Source organism: Oryctolagus cuniculus, chromosome 5 (assembly GCF_051225735.1).
Source record: "Oryctolagus cuniculus isolate XC-2025 breed Fujian yellow rabbit chromosome 5, ASM5122573v1, whole genome shotgun sequence".
Lineage (NCBI taxonomy): Eukaryota > Metazoa > Chordata > Mammalia > Lagomorpha > Leporidae > Oryctolagus > Oryctolagus cuniculus.
Window position 1 is genome coordinate 140572581 of NC_142871.1, and position 23792 is coordinate 140596372.

The 23792-nt window shown below is 49.0% G+C and overlaps 2 protein-coding genes across 10 annotated transcripts; one reads left to right on the forward strand and one right to left on the reverse strand.

Annotated features, from left to right (window-relative positions):
• The first annotated feature begins 991 nt into the window (after positions 1–991).
• ZFP57 (ZFP57 zinc finger protein) lies at positions 992–9719 on the forward strand. 8 transcript variants are annotated; one of them, XM_089333284.1, is made up of 6 exons: positions 1004–1125; positions 2235–2362; positions 3745–4511; positions 4857–4983; positions 5386–5487; positions 6632–9719. In XM_089333284.1, exons 3-6 carry the CDS (start codon positions 4119–4121, stop codon positions 7825–7827), a joined length of 1818 nt encoding a protein of 605 aa, XP_089189410.1. In that variant the 5' UTR covers positions 1004–1125; positions 2235–2362; positions 3745–4118; the 3' UTR covers positions 7828–9719. The 8 variants fall into 8 exon arrangements, with proteins under 8 accessions (XP_008260864.2, XP_089189412.1, XP_089189410.1 ...); XM_051855798.3 differs by having other exon boundaries at positions 4041–4511; XM_051855799.3 differs by lacking the exon at positions 1004–1125 and adding an exon at positions 1348–1424 and having other exon boundaries at positions 4041–4511.
• On the reverse strand, positions 6451–22156 carry MOG (myelin oligodendrocyte glycoprotein). Of its 2 annotated transcripts, none has more exons than XM_008262640.5 (8): positions 22003–22156; positions 20428–20775; positions 14413–14526; positions 12762–12782; positions 12162–12182; positions 10324–10440; positions 10061–10081; positions 6451–8834 (listed from the first exon to the last, which is right to left on the reverse strand). In XM_008262640.5, exons 1-8 carry the CDS (start codon positions 22013–22015, stop codon positions 8821–8823), a joined length of 669 nt encoding a protein of 222 aa, XP_008260862.1. In that variant the 5' UTR covers positions 22016–22156; the 3' UTR covers positions 6451–8820. The 2 variants fall into 2 exon arrangements, with proteins under 2 accessions (XP_008260862.1, XP_008260861.1); XM_008262639.5 differs by having other exon boundaries at positions 21922–22156.
• Positions 22157–23792: the final 1636 nt, after the last annotated feature.

The window sequence follows — 23792 nt, forward strand, 5'->3', positions numbered from 1 at the left end:
GGGAGACTTGGAGGAAGCTCCTGGCACCTGGCTTCAGACTGGCCCAGGCCTTGCCTATTGCAGCCATTTGGGGAATGAATCAGCAGATGGAAGATCTCTCTTTCTGCCTCTGTCTTTCCTTCTTTGTAACACTGACTTTCAAATAAATAAATAAGTCTTTTTCTAAAAAATAAGAGATTTGAAAAGCAGAACAATGAAAGAGAGATAATATCTGTTATCCTCTGGTTCACTCCCTAAATGGCTTCAGCAGCCAGGTCTGAGCCATGCTGAAACCCAGACCTCAGAACTGCATCCAGGTCTCCTATGTGGGTGGCAGGGGCCCAAGTACTTTAGCCATCTTCTGCAGCCTTCCCAGGAGCATTAGCAGGGAGCAGAGCAGCCTGGACTCAACCAGGTGCTAGGATGTGGGATACCCATGGCACAGGCATAGCTTAGCTCCCTGTGCCACAACCCTGGCTGGTGCCTTTCCTTTTCTAAGATGCTGTGTCTCCTTCTAGGGATCCTGGAGGCCTCTCTTTTTACCTTTGAGTTCTAGTTGATGTTTTTTTGTGGTTATGTGTATGTTTTAGTTAAAGATAATTTAGACATTTTATCCTAGGACTAAATTAAAATTAGAAATAAGGGGAAAATCCTAGTGCAAGGTGGAACCAGTGATTATCAGTTGAAAAGAGGAGCAAGTTGTTGGGGCAGAAGGGTGCTCCCAGTTTCCTCTCTCTCCCCCTCTCTTTCTTGAGAGACGGAGACAGAATGCCTGCAAGAGCCCACCGCCTGGTTCATTGCCCAGATGCTCACAACAGCAGAGTTTGAGCCAGGTTCAGTTGAGAACTCCTGGGTCTCCCACATGGTGGCAGTTGGGCCACTACCTGCGGCTTCCTCGTGTGCAGGAAGCTGGAATCCGGAGCGCCCGCCTCCCTCGGGGTGCGAGCTCTTGACCTTGAGAGGACACCATCTTAGCTAGGTCCCAGGGCAGGTGGGAGGTGGCTTGCGGACTGGGAGGGAGCGGAAGCAGGCGGGGTCTGGGCGGGGTCGCCGGCGCCCGGGCTGCCATCGCTGGGCTGCAGCCTGCTCGCCGCTGTACCCACCCGGGACCTTGGGCTCTGAAGTCCCCGCCGTTGGCGCGGGCGGGTGAGTGGGCGTGGTGGGATCGCGCTCGCGGCGGGAGAGATTGATGGACTGGGGCTTGTCCCGGACTCTTTCGCTCTTCTCAGCAGGCGAGATGGCGCCTTCTAATCTTGGGGGAGTTCCAACCCCTGGGATCCCGCGGGGAAGCAGGGGCGTGGCCGCGCGTGCTGTCCTTGTCGTCCACGCCGGGGCCTTGGAACCGAAGCGGGGCTGCTGGCTCGGGCCGAAGGAGTCGGGGCAGGGGGCTTCGGGCGGTGCGATCCCGGCCTGTGGAACCATTTCGGAGCACACGACCCCATTCAGTAAGCGCTGGGAAGCTCCTGCAGTGCCACCCAAAGGGGCGAAAGAGCCCCGGTTTTTGCTGGCCAGCAGCCGCCAGGCCGAGGTGCGCCCTGGCTGGAAAGGGGCCTTGGAGGCGGAGGGCGCTAGCGGCTGGAGTCCCCGGGCTGGGGCGGCGCCGGAGGGGCCCGTGAGACCCAGTTGGTGTGCTGGGTCGTTTTCAACACTGCTGGGGGAAGCCGCTAAAGGGGTGTGGAGCTGGAGGACTATGGACGGGAAGATGGCGCCACATTCCCTTCGGGGATTACCGCCTGGAAGGGTGGGACCGGCCCAGATACAGATAAGTCTGTCCCAGATGACTCCTCAGCAGTCACACACGTCCTCCTTGCGTTGGACCTCACGGGTGAGCTCCGGCGCCTGTGGGTGAGGGGCAAACCGTGGGCGGCGATGCAGGGCACGGCAGCCGCCAGAGATTGAACCTTGGTGGAGCTTAGAATCCGCCCTGAGCGCCGTTCCCACCATCCGTAGTGGCCTTGAAGACCAGGGACGAAGGCAGGGGTCTTCCTCGCTGGGGAGGACGCTGCTATGGAGGCTGTTTGCTGTGTGCGTGGCTGGAAAACGGGAGAGTAACCCTGGACATGCACGCCTCACAAAATGATTGTGAAGTGTGTTGGCAAGGGAAAATGACATCAGTGCGCGGCCCTCCTGACAGCTCCTGAGGGTTCAGTTAACTCTGCTCCTCAAACAGCCTTTTCCTTGCTGCCATTTGCAATTCCATTACCCTCCACAAAAAAGTGAAAGAAAAAGTCAACAGGTTTTTGTGTCGTTCACAGGAGGGAGAAGAGATTAGGTGAGTTGCTGTCAGCAGGAAGAGGCTGCAGGTGGAACGAAGTGTTTGCTTCTGAGCCGGAAGTGCCCGTGCAGGAGCAGGGAGCTCATTCCTGGCTCTTGTGAGCCCTGAGTAAGTGACTGGTGTTGGGTGGTTACCAGTCTCATTCTTTGCAAATATCTGTCTATACAGTCAGTGTCTGACTTTCCAATTTTGTTTTTTTAAAGGTTTATTTGTTTGAAAGTCAGAGTTACAAAGAGAGAGATCTTCCACCTGTTGGTTCCCCCCTTACATGGGCCAGGAGCCAGGACTTTCTAACAGGTCTGTGTGCGTAGCAGAGGCCCACACACTTGGGCCGTCTTCTGCTGCTTGATTTTCCAGGCCATTAGCGGGAGCTGGATCGAGTGGAGCTGCCAGGTGTGCCGATATGGGATGCCGGCATTGCTATGCCGCAACATTGACTTTTAGCTTTGCCATGCTGTGAAATCATTAGGCCTTCATTAGCAACGGTACTTTGGATTTTGAGTTTTGATCATTTCTCTGGCTGGTTATTTTACAGTGTTCTCTCTCAATGCTGGGCAGAGGCAGCCCCCAGTCAGCCCCACAGTCAGGAGAGAAAACAACCAAGGCTCCACAGTGTGTTCTGTTGCTGAGCAAGGATGTCAGATAGTTAGGGATATTTTTTTATTTATGGAAAGGCAGGAAGACAGGGATCTCCTATCTGCCAGTTCATTCCCCAAATGCCTCTAACAGCTGGGGCTGAGACAGGCTGAAGCCAAGAGCTGAGACCTCCATCTGGGTTTCCCATGTGGGTGACAGGGACCCAAGTACTTAAGCCATCACCTCCTGCCTCCCAGGGTGCACATTTAAAAAAATTATATATATGTATATATGTATATATTTTGAAGATTTATTTATTTGAAAGGCAGAATTACAGAGAAGCAAAGACAGAGAAAAAGAGAAGCCTTTTGTCCGCTGGTTCACTCCCCAATTAGCCGCAACACCTAGAGCTGGGCCGATCTGAAGTCAGGAGCCAGGAGCTTCTTCCAGGTCTCCTATGTGGGTGCAGGGGCCCAAGGACTTGGGCCATCTTCTGCTGATTTCCCAGGCCATCGCAGAGAGCTGGATCAGAAGTGGAGCTGGCACTCGAACTGGCACCCATATGGGATGCCAGCACCACAGGCGACAGCTTTACCTGCTATGCCACAGCACCAGTCTCCAGGGTACACATTAGTAGAGAGCTGAAATTGGGAGCAGAGTTGGAACTCAAACCCAGGAACGCTGATATGGGATATAGACGTCTCAAGCATCTTAACTGCGCACCACATACTCGCCCAGGTTAGGGGTAGTAAGTGCATTTTCAGCTTCCAGTGGGTTTATCCACACATATCCCCATTATAATTCAGGGAACAGTTGTATATTAAAATTCAGGGCAGACTCAAACATTTGTTTTGGGTTCTGGAAGGGATCTTTGAGAATGTCTTCTTTATTCTTACATTTCCAATAAACCACAGAGAATGAAGAGACTCAAGGTGCTTTGCGATGGATTCGGGCCTGGTTACCCCAGGCACGTGTTTTCGGTGGTACTGAGTCCAGGGTTACACACTCGTTCTCGTGGAAGCTGCTCAGCCTCCCTGCATCCCAGGTTCCTTACGACAAGGCCAGCAATTGTTACATCAAGGAGCACTGCGGAGAGGTTCAACGGCATGGAGCAGGTGTTTGATAACCCTTGGCCTCTTGGCCAGAGAAGGAAGAGAAGTTGTTGCTTACTCTTCATACTGCTGTACGTTTTGTTTCTCTCTGACCTCAGGTGGGCACCAGCGAGTGGCTAGAAGCAGGGTGGAATAGAAAGTGGACACACCTAACCCCAGCCTAGAATTACTGGACCATGGCAGCCGAAGCGAAGGTGACTAGGGCCCTGAATTCTGTGACCCAGGCTTTGAGGGAACCGAAGGTGCTCTCAGTTGGGCAAGAGGAGAATCAGAACAGTGGGACAACCAAGGAAGGCAGCCCCTTGGAGCAGACCCATTTCTCGCAAGAAGACACGTCAAGGCCAGGGCCCCTCAGAGGACCTGCCCCTCTGCCTGGATACCGGCAAGCAGAGAACCTCCAGAAGGAATCTAGCGTGCCCTGGGGGCCAGGCCAGGATTGGGGAAAGCTGGGAAGAGGCACCGAGGACGAGGCGTTTGACCAACTGAAGCAGATGCCTCGAGTGGACAAGGTGTCAGACGTCCTGCAGGAGGTCTTGAGGAGAGACTGCTGGTGGAAGGCGTGGGTGCAGGTGAGGAGACCAGGCTGGGACGTGGCCTTGACTGCAGGAGCTCTCATTCTCTTGCTGTAGGCTGAGTGATGCCCTGGAGAAGGAGCTGTGGGACCTTTCTCAGCCTCCCAGACCCCTATGTCATTCTCTGTGGAGCACCTCCTGAAACTTGTTGGCACGGCAGCCTTTTCTCCTTTGTTTCTTGTTTCTATTCAGTATATACCCTCCCTTCTGTACTTCGCAGTTGCTGGCTTCGTGTCCTCTCTGCCTTCCATGGTTTATTTGTCTTGGATTTGCAGTTCTTTGAGGGCTAGATCTCAGCCTCTGTGTGTGTGTAGACTTCCTGAGTCTCTCCTGCTCTTCCAGAGGCCGGTCACCTTTGAGGATGTGGCAGTAGATTTCACCCAGGATGAATGGGACTACCTAGATGACAGTCAGAGGGCGCTTTACCAGGATGTGATGTCAGAAACCTGCAAGAACCTGGCATCAGTGGGTGAGAGGCTGCTCCTGTCTTAGGGCCCTGGAACATTTGGTTTCTTTGGGTGGGAAGATCAGCTAACAATTAGCTTCACTGACCCCTAGTTCTATACCTTCTAGGTATGGGTGATTAAGCTCAGGGATAGAGGGAGAGGAGAGCAAAGCCCTTGTGAAGGTGAAGATACTACTTGTAAATGTGATGGTAGTGTTCTCAGATATGCAAATTTTCCTGTTCGTCCAATCAATATTTACTCTGTGCCAGGCACTTTGCTAGGCGCTTTTGAATGTCCCTTTCCTGCGTCTCAGTATCCCAGATGGTGACTCTTAAACCAGGACACTGGAGGTAGCCTATTGTCCCCTTCAGGTATGAAGGGACCAAGCCTGAGATTAACTCTCCTCTCTCATCTCCACTTACCAGCCAGAATATTTCTGACCAAGCCAAATGTGATCGCCAAGTGTGAGCCAAAGGAGGCACCTTGGAGAGCAGCTGTCCGTCCCCCAGACAATGAAGTTCTTTCAGGTAGGACTTGTGAAGGAGAAGAGGAAAGAGTTTGGGACTAACCCTGGAGGGGCAGAGAGACAACTGAGAGGGTCGAGGCTGTGCACGTTCCCCCTCGCTCACACCTGTCCAGCCTGGTCCAACTTGGAAGAGACCTTGAGGTCATTGGCTTGAGCCCCTTGTTTTCAAGATGAATATCCATGCAGAGATGCCCTCCGTTTCTACAGATTGAGAGGTTACTTGTAGGTTGATTATGTCCGTGATCTCTTTGGATCTTAAAGTTCTTCCCAAGAGAAAATAGAAGCAAGGTAGATACACTTGATGAGGGGTCAGAGGAGGAGAGGATTGTTCTTGGGGTGTAGGGTAAGTTCTTGGGAGAGGTACGAAGCCAGGCTGAGCACACCTCCCAGTTGGCCCTGCTTGATCACTAATGACATCTCTTTTCACCCTCAAGTCTCCCAGTTTGTGACAGCCTTTCTTTACCTGTAGGAGATAAGTTCTAAGACCTGCAGTGGATGCTTGAAACCATGGGTAGTACAGAATCCTGTCTACCTGTTCTATATTTTTTCCTACATGTACCTACCTAAGGTAGAGTTTAATTCATAAATTAGGCACAACGAGACAGTAAACAATAATTAATAATAAAATTATTACAATATGCTATTCTCTCTACCTCTTTGTAACTCTTCCTTTCAAATAAATAAATAAATCTTTAAAAAAAAAACAGAAAACAATAATAAGTGTTATGGGAATATGGCCTTTCTGTCTTAAAACATAGAATTTTCTGTGTGATATTTTTCCACTGCAGGTAACTAAAACCTTGGAAAGCAAATCCACTGATAAGGGGCTACTGTATATTATGTGATCCCCTGTGGGTATCTGTGGGGTGTCTGGGAGTGTGAGCCATACTGAGAATGGGAATTAATGGATTTTTTAAAAAGTGCTTATAAGTTAAAATTTAAATCTCTGACATTTGTGCAAAGATTCCAGTTGAATTTTTATTTCCTTATAATTTGAAAAGCTGAAGGTTTTCTTATCTCTAGCCTATGAGGTCCAAGGGTGAGGCTGAAATGTGGGAAGGGGAGGGCCGAGAACAGGGAAGTGGCTTGGGCTGGACCAGTGTTCTCATCGGAAGCCTTGTGTTGTTCTTCCTCACTCACTGTAGGGGGCAAGAAGGAGGAGCTTCAGGAACAAGGGCAGAGTCTGAGAGATGAGGGCACTGGCGATGTCAAGGTCTCCCTTGCTTGCAGAGGCACCCGCCGGAGTCCACCTTCAGCTCCAGCTGGGTCTACAGACAGAACCCCAGTACTGCAAGCATCCCAGACTGGGCCACCCTTTTCCTGCCTCACCTGTGGTAGGTGTTTCAGCAAGAGCTCCTACCTGTATAGCCACCAGTTTGTTCACAGCCCCAAGCGGACTAACAGCTGTAGCCAGTGTGGGAAGTTATTTCGGAGCCCCAAGGCCCTCAGCTACCACAGACGCATGCATCTTGGGGAGCGGCCCTTCTGCTGCCCACTGTGTGACAAGACATACTGCGATGCGTCTGGCTTGAGTCGTCACCGCCGCGTCCACCTGGGCTACCGGCCCCATTCATGCCCCGTGTGTGGAAAGAGATTCCGGGACAAGTCTGAACTCAAACGCCACCAAAAGATACATCAAAACCAGGAGCTCCTGGTGAGGACTCTAGACACCATGGCTGGGCTCCAGGCGCCCATTGACGGGAGCCTAGGGCTTGTGGATACAGACCATGCACCTGGGACCAGGGCCCAGCAACCTGAATTTAGAACTCAGGATCTTATGACCAGGAACCAGGTGATGACTGGGAGGAATCAGACAACAGTTATTAGAACCCCGGGGCCTGTGTCTAGGACGGAGGCACCCTACACCAGCGGCCCCTGCCTGGATACCAGATCCAACTCTCTTCCAATGAAGTCCTCGAGATTAAAAATCTTCATTTGTCCCCACTGTCCCCTGACTTTTACCAAGAAAGCGTATCTGTCCAGGCACCAGCAGGTCCACTTTAGAGAGCAGCCCAGCCGCTGCTTCCACTGTGGCAAGTGCTTTGGCTCGGTTTCCAGGCTCGTGGAGCACCAGCAGGTACACTGGACACAGAAGATCTACCGATGCCCTGTCTGTGACCTCTGCTTTGGGGACAAAGAGGGCCTCCTGGGTCACTGGAAGAACTATAAAGGCAAGGAACTGGGCAATGCCCCTAAGTGCTGGGCTGTCCTGGGTCAGTGGCTTGGCTTTCTTCATGATGCCTCCCCCATGGCTGGGAAAGACCAGAAGCATGGAGGAAGTGGATCCCCTAGAATCCAGATTCTCAGGAGAGGGAAAGTGAGAAAGGAGGTGAGCAAGTGAAACAGAGCAAAGGAAGCAGCGAGGGTCTGGCAATGCAAATAAACGGCCTTTCTGACTGAGGTCTGTCTTTGTGTTTGCTTTCCCTGAGGACTGACCCTTAGGGTCAGGAGGGAGAGAGGCGAGTCGGTAATGAAGGAAATAGAAAAAAGAAAAGGAAAAAAGGTGTGCACATGGAAACTCGCATTATTATTAATGAGCACCTAGCTTGTTTCTTTGTGTCTGGTGGGCCATCAAGTAGCGATTTGGAATAAAACAGTGGATATTCCGACAGCTAAGAAGGTGGAGAGAAAGGATGAGGGGAGGGGAGAGGGAGGCCTCCACAGAGGGTGTGGAAGTGGAAGGCAACATTCCAAAGCAGACGGGTTGCCGCCTGCCATGCTTCACTCCCCTGGGTCCTTGTGAGGTGCTCAAGTCAGATGGACCTCTGGCCTGTGTTTTGTGGGCTCCTCTCCATCACTGCTCTTTGGTTGGGGGCTCTCTGCATCCTCACTCTGCAGCTCACTGAGCTCTGTCTTGTGTTTTAGATCCTTAAGTTCCTTCCCTTTTACCCTCCACACCTCTGAGCTCTGCCCTATCTGGGTCAGGGTCTTGGAAGGAACTAAGCTGGCACGCTATAATTCGCAGTGAGTAGGTTCTTGGTCTCCAGTTTGTGGCCGAGACCCTGTTGGCTGTCACTCTGAAGCACAGGTGTGCAGAGCACCTTTCTGGACTTAGCCAGAGAGTGCTTCCAGGTAGAAGATTGAAGAGAAGAGTGGAAGGATGTGAGTGGCAGAAAGGAAGGGAGGAGTTGGGAAAGAAACATGACAGAAGGAGGAAAGATGACAGAAGAAGGGAAGTCCATTCTATTGGGAATTCATGTTTCTGGAAGTGTGGGCTGGGAGGTTTCCATAGCAAAGAGGCCGGTCAATGTGCAACTTGATGGATGAGACATCCCAAGGATTCATCCCTGGGCCAACCAGGCTCTCCTCCACCCTTGCCAATATGGGACATCACTCAGAAGGGATTTCCTAGAAGAAAAATAATTTGAAAAGTAACAGCTCAAAATTACAATAGCAAAGATGTGGAATCAGCCTAGATATCCATCAATTGATGGCTAGATAAAAATGTGTATGTATACAAGATGGAATGTTGCTCAGTCATAAAAAGGAAAAATCCTGACATTTGCAACAAAATGGATGCAACTGGAAATCATTATGCTAAGTGAAATAAACCAGACCTAGAAAGACCTCTTATTGGTGGAAGTTTATATGGTATAAAAATTGCCTGGGGGCCGGTGGTGCTGTGATATAGTAGGTAAAGCCAGTACCTACCATGCCAGCATCTCAAATGTTTCAAGTGTTGAACATTTTGGATTTCATTTTGTAGTTTTTTAAAAAAAGATGTTTTAATTTTGAAAGTCAGAAATAGAGAGAGACCTTCCATCTGCTAGTTCACTTCTCAGTTGGCCTCAATGGCCAGGGCTGGACCAGGCCAAAGCCAGAAACCAGGATCCAGGAGCTTCATCTGGATCTCATGTGGATTGCAGGAGCACAAATGCTTGGGCCAATTTCTGCTTTCCTAGGCCATTAGCAGAAAACTGGATTGGAAGTGGAGCAGCCAGGACATGAACTCGTGCCTACATGGGATGCTGGCATTGCAGGTGGCAGCATAAGCCACAATGCCAGCCCTAATTTTATAGTACTTTGTTATACTTGTCTTGTTAATCTTTAGTATTAATCTCATTTTAAAATTTTTTGCTGGTCTGTAAAATTCTTAAATTTATTTAATTTTGTTAGGTTTATCTGTCTTTGAGATGCAGAATTTCTGCTTTGGTCTTCCTGTCTTATATGTGTATTGGATCACCAGGTTTTCAAGCTTGCACTGTACAATAAACATAAATTTGAAAAAGAAAAGTCTATATTGGCATTTCTAACATTGAGCCTCTGGGGTCACCTCAGTGACTTGTCTTGGAGATGAGGCATGGGCAGGTGCTCTAGAGAATGGACAAGGAGGCCAACTGGAGTGGATTCTGGAGAGGGGTGCCCGGAAGTGGAGCACAGCACATGGGAGCACCCCAGCTTCCTTCTCTGCCATCTGTAAACTTCTCTAATAGTTGTCTCCTTGGCTTCTACTCAAAGGGGGAGTCCTCCCTCCAGCCCCTCTCCCCCAGGGACTGTGACCCCTAAATAGCCCCCTGTTACTTCTGTCTCCCTTTCCTGGCTTTTTGTCATAGCTTACATGAAAGAGAACTTACGTAGCTCTTCAAGAAATTGCCCTGAAAACAAAAGAGAAACATGAAATCAGTGGAAGATAAGGAGCTCCTTCCCCTATAACCACCCTGTGGACAGCAGGGTTCACCCCATTTCCCTTTCCACTGAAGGACCCCATGGATGGTTCTCCCCAATAGGGACAGAGGAAGAATGAAATCCCAGCTCCTGAATTTTCCTCTGGTTCCCATTTCAGGCTGAGTTTGGGCCCCACTGCTTGGTGAGCCTGTGTGCTGCCCACCCACTGCACCTGCCAGTCTTCGGTGGAGCCAGTTGTAGCAAATGATCAAGGCAACCAGGGGTCCAAGAACCGGCACGATTACAAACAGGGTTATCTTCCAGCAAGGCACCCTCAGGAAGTGGGGATCTGAATCGTTCATCAGAAGAAACAGGGTTAACACGTGTTCCCTCCCGCTGTGCCCCACCCACCCTTCTTTGTATTGGGTTTTCTTACCCTGGGGCCCAAGAACACCAAAGGACCCAAGACAGAATCCAGGGAGTCAGTGAACTTGGATGAAAAAAGTGCTGCTTTGTGCTTTCTCTAATCTCTAACTGGCTTTGGCATTCTTTTTCATTAAAGATAAAGGCAACAAATGAGCATCCTCAGTACCTGAGACTATGGCCAATGGAAACCACAGATGCTTTCGTTCCTGGTTCAGTTGCAGAAGTCACAAAATTATATCTGTCAGTATCTTGAAATTACAAGTTATTAGACTTACTGCTACCTTGTTATTTAAAAAAACATGCTTCTGAATCACAAATTAGTCCAAATGCTAATCACAATATTTCAACACAACTTTCTTTATAATCCTATGCTGTAGTCTATGTTTATTTTTAAAAACATTTTGAGAAGAGGCCCAGTAGGTTTCTCTAGATGGCCAAAGAGGAAATTCCTGGGACAAAAAGAGTTCATACCTTTGAGATTCTAATTCTACAAAAAAAAATCCTGTTCCTTCTTTTTAGGTGTTCAAAGACTGTGTGTGTGTGTCTGCATGCCCATCCAATGTCATAAATCCTATGAAGGAGCCGGCGCCGTGGCTCAATAGGCTAATCCTCCACCTTGCGGCGCCGGCACACCGGGTTCTAGTCCCGGTTGGGGCGCCGGATTCTGTCCCGGTTGCCCCTCTTCCAGGCCAGCTCTCTGCTATGGCCAGGGAGTGCAGTGGAGGATGGCCCAGGTGCTTGGGCCCTGCACCCCATGGGAGACCAGGAAAAGCACCTGGCTCCTGGCTCCTGCCAGGATCAGCGCGGTGCGCCGGCTGCAGCGGCGGCCATTGGAGGGTGAACCAGCGGCAAAAGGAAGACCTTTCTCTCTCTGTCTCTCTCTCTCACTGTCCACTCTGCCTGTCAAAAAAAAAAAAAAAAAAAAATCCTATGATGGAACTGTCATGTGTACTAGGTGCCCGAGGAGCAGAGTAGGGTCACCCATGACCCTGAGCCCCAGGAAAAGGTATTAGGAAGGCTGCTCAGAGCGGGGGCCACCTGTGCTCTGCCTGGTGCCACCTTAAAACTTTTGCAACTCTCATTCAATAAATTTTTGGGCACCCTTCTGTTGTAGGCCCTGTCTGTAGGCATTAGGCAAGTGAACTAAAAGGGCAGAGGCCATAGCCTCTAGTGGTCAACTTTCTATTGGCTTTTTGGTGGCTTCACTCTCCAGGACGCTTTCTATGATTAGTGATAGACAGTTATTCTGTCTCTATTCCATGTGAAAATTAATTCTGCCAGGTAAGCACAGTGGATACTTTTTCTCTTATTCAAGTATGTGTTTCACCTCTCCAATTTATATGCCAAGAATCTGTTTATCTTCTTTTTGACATTTCTGAATATAATGTGCATAGTGGATTAGCAGAGTGTGAGTTAACATTTGTAAAGCTGTTAGCATGGGTACCAGACACATACATAAAAGGGTATATAAGTATTCACTATTATCTTCCTACTCCAAGTCAAATGCAAGTGGCCACTTATTGAAGAAACAGTGAGAAGAGGGAAAGGCACCCAACTGGGAGCCAGGGTCCTTGCTCCCCTAGGGGACTGGACCAACACCCAAGTGGAGGCAGGAGGGCAAGGATAGGCCCCACTTGCACTTACCAAAAGTTCGGTGGAGATTCTCTGAAAGAGGAACAAATGGAGATGCCTTTAGTATGGCCTTCAAGGGAGATCATCTCTATGGTGAGTCTTATTTCACTACTTCACTAGTGTGACACATGACAAAGGAAGGGAAGCTGTACAACTTCACTTCTACCCTGGCTGGCTGCAGTGGGGAGCAATGAACCTTTCCACAGTTGTCGGCTGGGTTATAGGAGTTTTGTTTTAAAATCTCATGGTGTCGGCTTATTGTTATTAGAAAGGCAGAGAGACTTCTTCCATCTCCTGGTTCACTCCCCAAACGCCCAAAGCAGAAGCTTTGGGGCTGTGCGAGGAGTCACCCACATGGGTGACAAGGAATGCAAATACTTAAGCCATTGGCCACTACCTGCATATTAGCAGGAAGCTGGAATTGGGGGCAGAGGTGGAACTCCATTCCAGGCACTCAGATCTTGGATGTGGGAGTCCCATTAACCTGCTGCACCACTACACCAGCCCAGATTATAGGAGTTTTAACTGATGAGTTTCCCAGAAAATGACTGTTTCAGTTATGCTGAAAGATTGACAGGGAGGATTTGGGGAGGGAGGGTGCCTGGAACTCACCTATCTCTGCATGAAGTTTTCCTAAAATACAAAAAAAAAAAAAAAAAAAAAGGCAACAGTGTTAGTTCTTGCACCAAGCCTAGCTGCCTGCCCCGGAGCCGTTGTGTGATTCCTCTGCAGCGTGACACTCTGTCAAGAGGTTAGGAAGAGCGCTGCTTTTAAAAGAGTTCAGGCTCTTCCCCACCTCTGTCGCCTGGATCAAATACTGGAATGAAGAATGCAAAGCGCCTCAGTAAATGGCAATGCCCCAAACCATCCCCAGATTTTATTGCCTCTTCTGCTGCTTTTTTTGGTGGCTCCAACTTCCCGTTGCCATGCCACCCTGCTGGGTTGTCACTTTGAGCGAGGAAGGGAGGGGCTGCACATTCAGCTTTGTGACTGGCCTCTCCATGATGTTTTCCCTTTAACTCTCCCTACAGCTCAGGAGGGGGGAGGTTGGCTCTACCCACAGCAAGGCAACTGAAACTTGGAAGACCCAGGAGCCTTGCTCAGAGTTCAATGCATCCTGACTCCAGCATTCAGATCTTTATGCCCAGCGATGAGGGCTGGGACTTTCTCCATAAGGGAGGAGCAGGGAGCTGAGCATCTCGGATGAACCCAGGGTGGGAGAACAGATCCCATGTTTGACCCCACCAATACCCATCTCCCCTCACATGCCCCCAACCACATTGCTGCTCCGTCCTCTTGGTGATGGCAGGGGCAGTGGGGGTCCTTGTGCGTTGGCACTGGGGGGAACTCTTGGTACAGGAGAGAAAGCTCAAGGCGGAACTCTTGGGCATAAAAAGGAGCCTTATCGACAGCTGAATCTGAGACCCCTGTGTTGAGTGGACAACGTGGAGGCAATAACTTTCGAACGTACTATGTGTGTGGGGGGGCTTTTACTTCTTTTAATTAAGCCTCCTAACAGCCTAGACTTGTCTGCCTTTGAGTCCCCGGTTGCATGAAGCTGCTAGGTGTAAGACAGAGGCCTGGGCTCTGCCACTGACAGCATCAGCCTCAGTGGCTTCCTCTATAAAATGGGGCTGTTGTATGTCAGACTGATCTCATAGGGGAAGACAAGGTGGCATTATGCATAGGGCCGCGTAAGGGAAGATCTAAAACTTCTCATTATTGCGGAATCATGAATCCAGAAATCTCTCAAAAAAGAATTGTTAACTGACCTAATGTAGATTCAAATCAAAATAGAGTAAAATGTGGCTAACAGCTAATTGCAGATCTCTTGCTTCTGTACATATTAGCTTTGTTTGCTAAAGGCTAAGGATGTATCTTGTGAAACTATGTGGGCCCGTATGCCAGGAACTGAGAAAGAGCACAACTGGAGTGTTCTGCCTAAGTTGACAAAAATGCCCCCTGCACTGTTATCTTACAACCATATTCTGGGTTTGTTATTGTTCACTGTATACCAGGGGTTCGAAATTGTGGACAGAAATCTATAAAAATCTGTGTAACTTGCTGTTGGGGGCTGCACTCTGGTAAGGAGTGTCGATCTAGATCGGTTGCTTGCCTCTTATTTTCAATAAAATTCGCGTGTGACTGTCACTGGTTTTTGTAATATTCTATTTCAGCTGATGAGCAGATGCAACACTAGGTCTAAGGGGCCAGCTCCTGCCAGGGAAGGGTGGTGACCCCCGCCTCCACCCGTCGCCCGTACCTCTCAGTCTGTGCTGCAGGCAGAGGAAGACGAGGCCCACGGTGACCTGCAGGAGGAGCACGGGAAGTACAGCGATGAGAACCAGCATCCCCGGGTTGATCCAGTAGAAGGGATCTGAAAGGCACAACCAACAGCGCCAGCTGTCTCCTCAGCACCCTGTGCAAAGCGGTTGTGGAAAAATGCACAACCTCCCACATGCTTTAACTCATCACTAATACAATACCTAATCCAATACAAATGCTGTGTAAATAGTTATTATATTACATTGTTTGGAGCATAACCCAACTAAAAAAAAAGTCTATACATGTTCAGTATAGATCACTTTTTAAATTTTTTTTTCAAACTTTTTTCCATCTGTGGCTGGTTGAATCCACAGGTGCAGAACCCACAGTGACAGAGAGAACATAAGAGTTGTTGTTTTACTTTTTGCACACATTTTGTAGTTCATGAAGCATTAGAATCATTCAAAAAAGCCAAAATTATCAGCCTCCTGATGGACAGCAATAAAAGTATATAGCATTATCTACAAAGTATGCTTGCCAAAATGAATCAAACCTGAATCTGATCAGACCTCTGACTATCAGTTTGCAGGAAATTCAGGGCAGAGAGGAGTGTGTTAAAGCCACCTGGGGTATTATTAGCAAAATTCAGACTGTGAGAAACCCTGGGGGCAGACACTAACATGAGGATCCTGCTTGAAATCGATTATAAAAACATATTTATGAAATAATCAGGCATGTTTCAACACAGTGTACACATTTGATGACATCAAGGGATTTTTGTTGCATTTTAAAGATAGCATTGTGATTGTTTTTTAAAAGAGTGCTTTTATTTTTTTTTTATTTTTTATTTATTTATTTTTTTTTTATTTTTTTTGACAGGCAGAGTGGACAGTGAGAGAGAGAGACAGAGAGAAAGGTCTTCCTTTGCCGTTGGTTCACCCTCCAATGGCCGCCGCGGCAGGCGCGCTGCGGCCGGCGCACCGCGCTGATCCGATGGCAGGAGCCAGGAGCCAGGTGCTTTTCCTGGTCTCCCATGGGGTGCAGGGCCCAAGCACCTGGGCCATCCTCCACTGCACTCCCTGGCCACAGCAGAGGGCTGGCCTGGAAGAGGGGCAACCGGGACAGAATCCGGCGCCCCGACCGGGACTAGAACCCGGTGTGCCGGCGCCGCTAGGCGGAGGATTAGCCTATTGAGCCGCGGCGCCGGCCAAGAGTGCTTTTATTTTTAAAGATTCATTTATTTATTTGAGAGGCTGAGTGACTGGGGAAGGGGAGCAGTGGATATCTTCCATCCGCTAGTTGCTTCTCGAATATCTGCAACAGTCAGGTTGAGACCCGACTGAAACCAGGAGCCAGGAACTCTACCTGGGTCTCCCACGTGGGTGGCAGGGATCCAAGTACTAGGGCCATCTTTCAGGTACATTAGCAGAAAGGTGGATTGAAGGTACAGAGTAGCCAGGACTTGAACCAGGCACTCTAAGGGGACCTGGGTGGGGGTGTGGGGGGTCCCAGGCAGTGGCTTAAGCTGCTGCGTGACAATGCCCACCCCTAAAAGAGTTCTTAGTTTGAACGCTACCTTCTTGAGCACTTGACAATGAAATGGTGTTTCTGCCGAGGCCTTGCCTCAGCAATGCAGTAAGAGTGGGGAGCAGGTCGCACAGGTCACCCTTGACTGATAACTGTTGCAGCCCGTGATGGGCATTGCAGACTCATCTTAATATTCCCTCCACTTTCGTGCCTTTTCGACGTTTCATAACGAAGTTTAGAGAAAGGATTAGAGACAGGAGTAATAAAAATCACAAAAACAATCAAAAAAGTTTAAAAAGAGAAATCAGAAACTCCTTCACAGAAGAGTTCATTACACCAAAACACAATTTTATAGTAACAAAATACAATGTATTTCAATTACAGTTACTACACTGTCTCCTTCTAGGATTCCAGGGCTAGGTGAGCGGTCCCTGTTCACTTGTAAAATAGTCCCCTTTTTTTGAGATTCTTAGGCATGCAGACTGCTAGGTGGGAGGAGGGCATTGGAATGTGAAAGTCAGCCCAGAGGAAAACTTTCTCCCCTGAGGCAAAGTTTTTTTTTTTTTTTTTCCTCTTTCTATTTTGCAGTCGGTCACGGTACTTAGGGAGTCCTTTGGGAAGGCAGTTTTTTTATTTTTTATTTTTTTTTTATTTTATTTGACAGAGTTAGACAGTGAGAGAGAGAGACAGAGAGAAAGGTCTTCTTTCTGTTGGCTCACCCCACAAATGGCCACAACGGCCAGCGCTGTGCAGATCCGAAGCCAGGAGCCAGGTGCTTCTTCCTGGTCTCCCATGTGGCTGCAGGGCCCAAGCACTTGGACCATCCTCCACTGCCCTCCCGGGCCACAGCAGAGAGCTGGACTGGAAGAGCAGCAACCGGGACTATAACCTGGCGCCTATATGGGATGCCGGCGCCGCAGGCGGAGGATTAACCAAATGAGCCACGGGGCTGCCCCCCCCCCTTTTTAAATTTTATTTATTTTTAGGAGCTATGTATTTATTTGAAAGACAGCATTTGAGAGAGAGAGGAAGAAAGGGGTGGGGGAGCACTAACTTCCATCCACTGGTTCACTCCCTAAATGTGCACAGTGGCTGGGTTGGCCCAGTAGAAGCTGCTAGCTTCGCAGGAGGCACCACAATGCTGGCGGCCCAGGAGGCAGTTATTGCTCTGGGAAGTTACTGAGCAGGAAGGACACAATTTGCAAACTGGAGAAGTCCTCACTATCAGACTCTGTGCAGGTAAAAATTCCCCAGTGAAAACAGCTGTGTGTGTAGAGTCAATCAAAATGGAGTGAGTGTGGCTAACAGCTAATTGCAGATCTCTTGCTTCTGTACATATTAGCTTTGCTTACTAAAGGCTAAGGGTGTATCTTGTGTAACTGTGTGGGCCCAAATTCTAGGAACTGAGAAAGGGCACAACTGGAGTGTTCTGCCTAAGTTGACAAAAATGCCCCCTGCACTGTTATCTTACAACCATATTCTGGGTTTGTTATTGTTCACTGCATACCAGGGGTTCGAAATTGTGGACAGAAATCTATAAAAATCTGTGTAACTTGCTGTTGGGGGCTGCACTCTGGTAAGGAGTGTCGATCCAGATCGGTTGCTTGCCTCTTATTTTCAATAAAATTCATGTGTGACTGTCACTGGTTTTTGTAATATTCTATTTCAGCTGAGGTGTAGATGCAACATGTGAAGAACATTCTGTGACAGCTGTTTTCATATCCCTGCCGTCATCTCCAGAGACAGGGCTTTGTTATCGCACATACAATGCCTTCTTCTGGTCCCTTCACCAGACACAAGAGTGATGGATTGTCTGATGCTTGCTCTGCAGGTGGGAGGGAGAAGGCTCAGGCACTTGGACATTTTCTTTTCTCCAATGAAATGGCAATTAACTTTCAAAGTCCCCTCCATCTGCTTTATCTTGTTCACATCTGAACTGTCCCGAGATGGAGCAAAAGAATAAACTCCAGGATCGTCCCTTAACAAAACACAGTGGGAAAGAAGTTCTGGAGATGGCCTACCTGTCAGTCTGTAATCATATCAGGCATTTGCTTTCCTTGTTTTTCATTGGGACTATGTTTTGCCAGGAATATGCTTTTCAGAAATTTTCCTCATCCAATGAAACAGCACAAATATTCATTGTAATGAGATTTCATCAATCTGCCTCCTAAGGAGTAACATCTTTGTAAACCAAAGAACATCTAAGGTCAGAGAAAGAAAGTCCAGTTGGATACTTAGATTAACTTTCAGATTATTCCTATTCCCCTCTAGTAGCACAAAATAATCAGAAAACCATTACATTGGATTTTTGCTGCCTTCATTTATCAACTTCTCTCTTTTGGTTTTTATTTCTTAAATTTTTTTTTTCTGGGGCCAGCACTGTGGCGCAATGGGTTAAAGCCCTGGTCTGAAGCACTGGCATCCCAAATGGGCATCAGTTCTAGTCCCAGCTGCTCCTCTTCCGATCTAGCTCTCTGCTATGGCCTAGGAAAGCAGTAGAAGATGGACAAGTCCTTGGGTCCCTGCACTCACGTGGGAGACCCAGAGGAAGTTCCTGGCTCCTGGCTTCAGATCGGCGCAGCTCCTGCCGCTGCAGCCTTCTGAGGAGTGAACCAGCAGATGGAAGACCTCTTTCTCTCTCTGCCTCTCCTTCTCTCTCTGTGTAACTCTGACTTTCAAGTAAATAAATAAATAAATAAATACATAAATTGAGCGCCGTGGCTCAATAGGCTAATCCTCCACCTTGCGGCGCCGGCATACCGGGTTCTAGTCCCGGTTGGGGCGCCGGATTCTGTCCCGGTTGCCCCTCTTCCAGTCCAGCTCTCTGCTATGGCCAGGGAGTGCAGTGGAGGATGGCCCAGGTGCTTGGGCCCTGCACCCCATGGGAGACCAGGAAAAGCACCTGGCTCCTGGCTCCTGCCATCGGATCAGCGCGGTGCGCCGGCTGCAGCGGCGGCCATTGGAGGGTGAACCAACGGCAAAGGAAGACCTTTCTCTCTGTCTCTCTCTCTCACTGTCCACTCTGCCTGTCAAAAAAAAAATAAAATAAAATAAATCTTTAAAATTTTTTTCTTTTTCCCACATATACATATTAGATGTACCTTTTTATAACAACTCAAATAGATAATCCTATACTCCTCTTTAAAAAAAAAAACTCATTTATTTGTTTGACAATCAGATTTACAGAGAGAGAGGTAGAGACAAGAGAGAGAAAAAGAGAGAGATCTTTCATCTGCTGATTCACTCCCCAAAATGGCCAGAACAGCTAGGGCTGCATCAAGCTAAAGCCAGGAGCTAGGAACTCCAATCTGGTCTCCCACATGGACAGCAAGAGCCAAGTACTTGGGCCATCCTCCACTGCCTTCCCAAGCACATTAGCATGGAGATGGATCAGGAGTAGAACAGCTGGGACTTAATCCAGCACTTTGATATGGGATGTTGTTGTCATAAGTCTCAGCATAACTGGCTATGCCACAACACTGGTGCCCCTCTTCTGTTTTATTTTTCAGCTGGATCACACACTTCTTCTTCTTCTTTTTTTTTTTTTTTTTTTTTTGGCAGGCAGAGTGGACAGTGAGAGAGAGAGACAGAGAGAAAAGTCTTCCTTTTTGCCGTTGGTTCACCCTCCAATGGCCGCCATGGCTGGTGTGCTGTGGCCAGCGCACCGCGCTGATCCAATGGCAGGAGCCGGGTACTTCTCCTGGTCTCCCATGGGGTGCAGGGCCCAAGTACTTGGGCCATCCTCCACTGCACTCCCTGGCCACAGCAGAGAGCTGGACTGGAAGAGGGGCAACCGGGACAGAATCCGGCGCCCTGACTGGGACTAGAACCTGGTGTGCTGGCGCCGCAAGGTGGAGGATTAACCTAGTGAGCCGCGGCGCCGGCCTGGATCACACACTTCTATGCTATTGCTTTTCCCTCTTCCCCCAGACTGAACTATGTTAACTTTCCTGCGATTATTTTTCATTATATTTCTCTGATTATATATGTATGTATATTTATATGGGTATTTCAAGTTTACAGAAAATAAAATTAAAATAGAAGTTTATTTTGTTATAAAAATGTTTGAAATTCATCCATGTGAATGTATATTTAGAAATACAGGGTCATGTTTTGTTTTCCATGTTCTGTAGCTTGCTTTTCTTACCCAATGATGCCTCGTGGATTGCCTCCAAGCTGTTGGACATAGCTTGAACCCAGGCTTTTTAATGACTATGTCATATACACGGCTTGGATACTATTGCTGATGCAGTCTCTTCCCTACTCATGAACACTGACTTTGATTCCAAATTCCTTTGCACCAGAAATAGAGAGGCAGCAGAGATTATGAGCATATCAGCTCCTGTCTCCTGCTGTGCATATTTCTGTGGAGTGGATTCCCAGGAGTGTGATGAGGCCCTCATCTCAATCAAATGACTGGACTATCAAGGGACGCCATGGCCCCTCCGCAGGTAGATAGTACCTGACACTGTAGGGCAGTGCTCACCTTCCACTTTCAGCTCCATTGCTGCCTCCTCTTGGTAAGAATGATCTCGGAAGAAGCAGGTGAAGCCTCCCTCATCTGAGAACCTTACCCTTCGGATCTTGAGGGTCACCTTTCCTTCGCCAATAGTCTCTTTCAGCAGCTCCGTCCGGCCCCGATATTCTGGCGCCTGCTCTGCGTCTTGGTCCCTGCCGTTTCGGTAGAGATGCACCACCCTGGAGAAGGGGGGGCGGTACCACCCCACTTCCATGCCTGTAGCGTTCTTCCCAGGAGATATGCGACATGGCAGCTCCACCTCATCTCCCACCAGAGCCCGGATCGGATGCCCTGGTCCTATCACTCTGAACTGTCCTGTCCAAGACACCACAGGAGAGAAGGAGGGTCAGAGGGGAACCTTCACAAACAAGCACAACGCTAGAAGGACTGCTTCAGACAGGGGAGAAAGGAGATGCCTCATTCTTATGTGGAATTCTGGAGCCAAGAAGGGGTCTCTGGCTGAAGAGAGGCTGTGTTTTGGACAGAGCATCCTAGCCCGTCACCATTCGGTCATGGCTGCCCACCTTTCTACCAGTTGTATCCATCTCTGCTCAGCCCAACCTTTGGGTTCCTATGTCTGTGGCCCAGCCTATTGACGTTTAATTCCCATGGGCCTCCCTGTGTGAACTTAGCCAAACCGATGCCTATTCTCCCTTAGAGTCTTTGCTTTTGTGGCTCCATCCACTTTAACTGCCTCTGTGCCCCCTCCCCAGCCATTTCCCCCAGTTCTCGTCCTGTTCCCCAAGTTCCCTGCTGAGACACAAGCCCCCACCCCCATCCCTGGGGACAGCTCTGTCAACCTTGCTGCAGCTCCCGGCCCCTGCTCCTCTGGACAGGTTGCCAGTCTTTCCCATACAGAACACGTTCTCCAACTCAGATCTGAGCTGCTGGAAATAAGGCTGGTTCCTCCTGTAGACCTGGGGAGATTTCTCCAGAGTGCACAAGACTGAGCCTTCTTTATCAGTTAGTTGCTGTCTGAGGTTAGGAATCTGCTTTCTGCTTCCTTTATTTCTCCTCTGCCCTGGAGGGTAGGGCTCCTCTGTAAAAACATATTGGTGCCTGATCCTGCAGAGCGAGCTCTCAGTCATAGGACAATTCAGCATTTATTGAGATTTACTGTGGACAGGCATAGGGCAGCATGCTTACATAGCTCATCTCATTTAGCTCTGACAGTGACTCCAAGAGGCTGTTCTTGTTTTATGGCTGCTTGGGAGGGGGAAAGCCAAAGCTGGAAAGAGCGGCTTAAGGAGGACTCTGAGTTAAAGTCACAGGAAAGAGTTTGGATCTATTCTGAAGGCTGCAAGGACCCCATAGAAGTTTTAGGGGAGGATTTCTGAGCAGATCTAAGCTTTAGAAAGTCAACTTGCATAGCAACTTGAGGGGGATGGAAGGAGCAAGCCCAGGGACCATGGTCCTTGTGTTCTAAGTTCTCCCCAGGGCAGGAATAACCACAGGTCTTACCTGCATGGCTGGAAGACAGCTGGAGGAGGAGGAGCAGGTGGAGGGAGAGGAGGCAGCTGGGCAGGGAGGAGCTGGACAAACCTGTCATCTCCATTGTTAGCGGGCACACTGAGCCCCGGCGGCTGCAGGGTCAGGCCAGGCAGAGATCCGCGGGGAGCGTGTCCCCTGCCAGTGAGGCGCCTGGGGGCGGGTCTGGGAGGGCAGTGCTGCCCAGGCCCTTCCTCCACCACAGTTGCTGCCACAGCTGTGCCCGCCAGAACAGCCCACGTCACCCTTGCCAGGCACTTACACAAAAGGGCTTCAGAAGAGGGGAGGATCAGGGCTCGCCTTCCCCACCCGTCCAGAGCATCGGAGCGATGACTGCCTGGTACAGGGCCTTCCACCCCCATTCCAGGAACCCAGCCTTCGAGGTGGGTGTCTGGGGCCGACCAGTGGAGACTGATCACTCGCTGGACCTTGGGAAGAGGCTTGTTCATGTAATCTTCAGGTTCCTTCATTTCGTCTCACTATCTTGGAACCAGCCAAGGGAGAGGAATTATTGTTGGCTCTTAAAGAAATAAGATGTCTACTGTTTCCCATTACTATTGTCTCACAACCGTCATCGCCAGGCTGTTCTTGCTGCCTCTGTTACTGCAATGCAAACATTCTTCCTTGTGATTACATCCATGATGAGTTGCTGTGGTTCAGTCTCCTTCATGCCCCACAAGATGCACTAAGGTGCACAGCAGGAGCTGGTGGTCACCTGTGCCTGGAGGGAACAGTAAGGGCAGCACCTGTGTGAGTCAACGCACACAGAGCCAGCATGCAGGACACAGCCCATCATTCTCTGATCTCCTCAGTGTCACTGGGGAAAGTGAAATCCTAAATGGAAATAGGACCTTTGTCCTTACCCTGGGATTTAGCTTGTGAGAAACACAAGGTGAGACCAGCATTGGCACCGAGTTACAAAAATGTGCTTTCCAGGGCTGCTTCTGTGTGTGGCCGGTGAAGCTGCTGCCTATGATGCTGGCATTCCATTGGGTTCCAGTCCCAGATACTCCACTTCTGATCCAGCTCCCTGCTGACGGCTTGGGAAAAACAGTGGAGAATATCCCAAGTATTTGGGCCCCTGCCACTCATGTGGGAGATCCAGATGAAGCTCCTAGCTCCTGGCTTTGGCTTGGCCCAGTGCTGGCTGTTCATGGCCATTGTGGCCATCTTGGGAATGAACCAGAGGATGGAAGACCTTTCTCTCTCTATCTCTCCCTCTCTCTTAGGAATTCTGACTTTCAAAGTAAATAAATTCTTTAAAAATTTATTTTCCAATCTTAAAGCAAGGAAGCCTTTGTCAAATAAGAAGAAAAGGCCAGATGGACAACGTAAAATTGTGCTGTCCAATATAGTAATCACAGCCACACGGGGCTATTACAACCAAAACTAAATTAAATTAAAAATCAAGTTCCTTGATTACAGGAGCCATGTTTCAAATGTTCAATGGTATTCTAGCTAACATTTACCACAATGGACAGCACAAGCATTTCGAGCATCACAAAGGGTTCTCTCAGGCTACACAAAAAAATTATACTGGGCTGCAAGGGCCGGGAGCACCGCTGGGGCACACTTTTCTGCTTTTGTTCACGATGGGCTAGAAGGACAGATTCTATCAGCTGAGACTTATTTACCCTTTCTGCCTCCAAAGCTACCAGAGTTTGACACAAACAGGTTTGGCCTCTTTAGAGCTTTGTAGGTGGGAGTCAAGGTTAGAGGGTGAATTCCATGGGAAAAGGAGCCTCCATGCCTCCCTGGCTTCATCTTGAGTTGGGATTCTCTCCTTCAGAACTATTTTTTAATGTGTGTTTTTTCTTTTTTTTCTTTTTATTATTATTATTTAT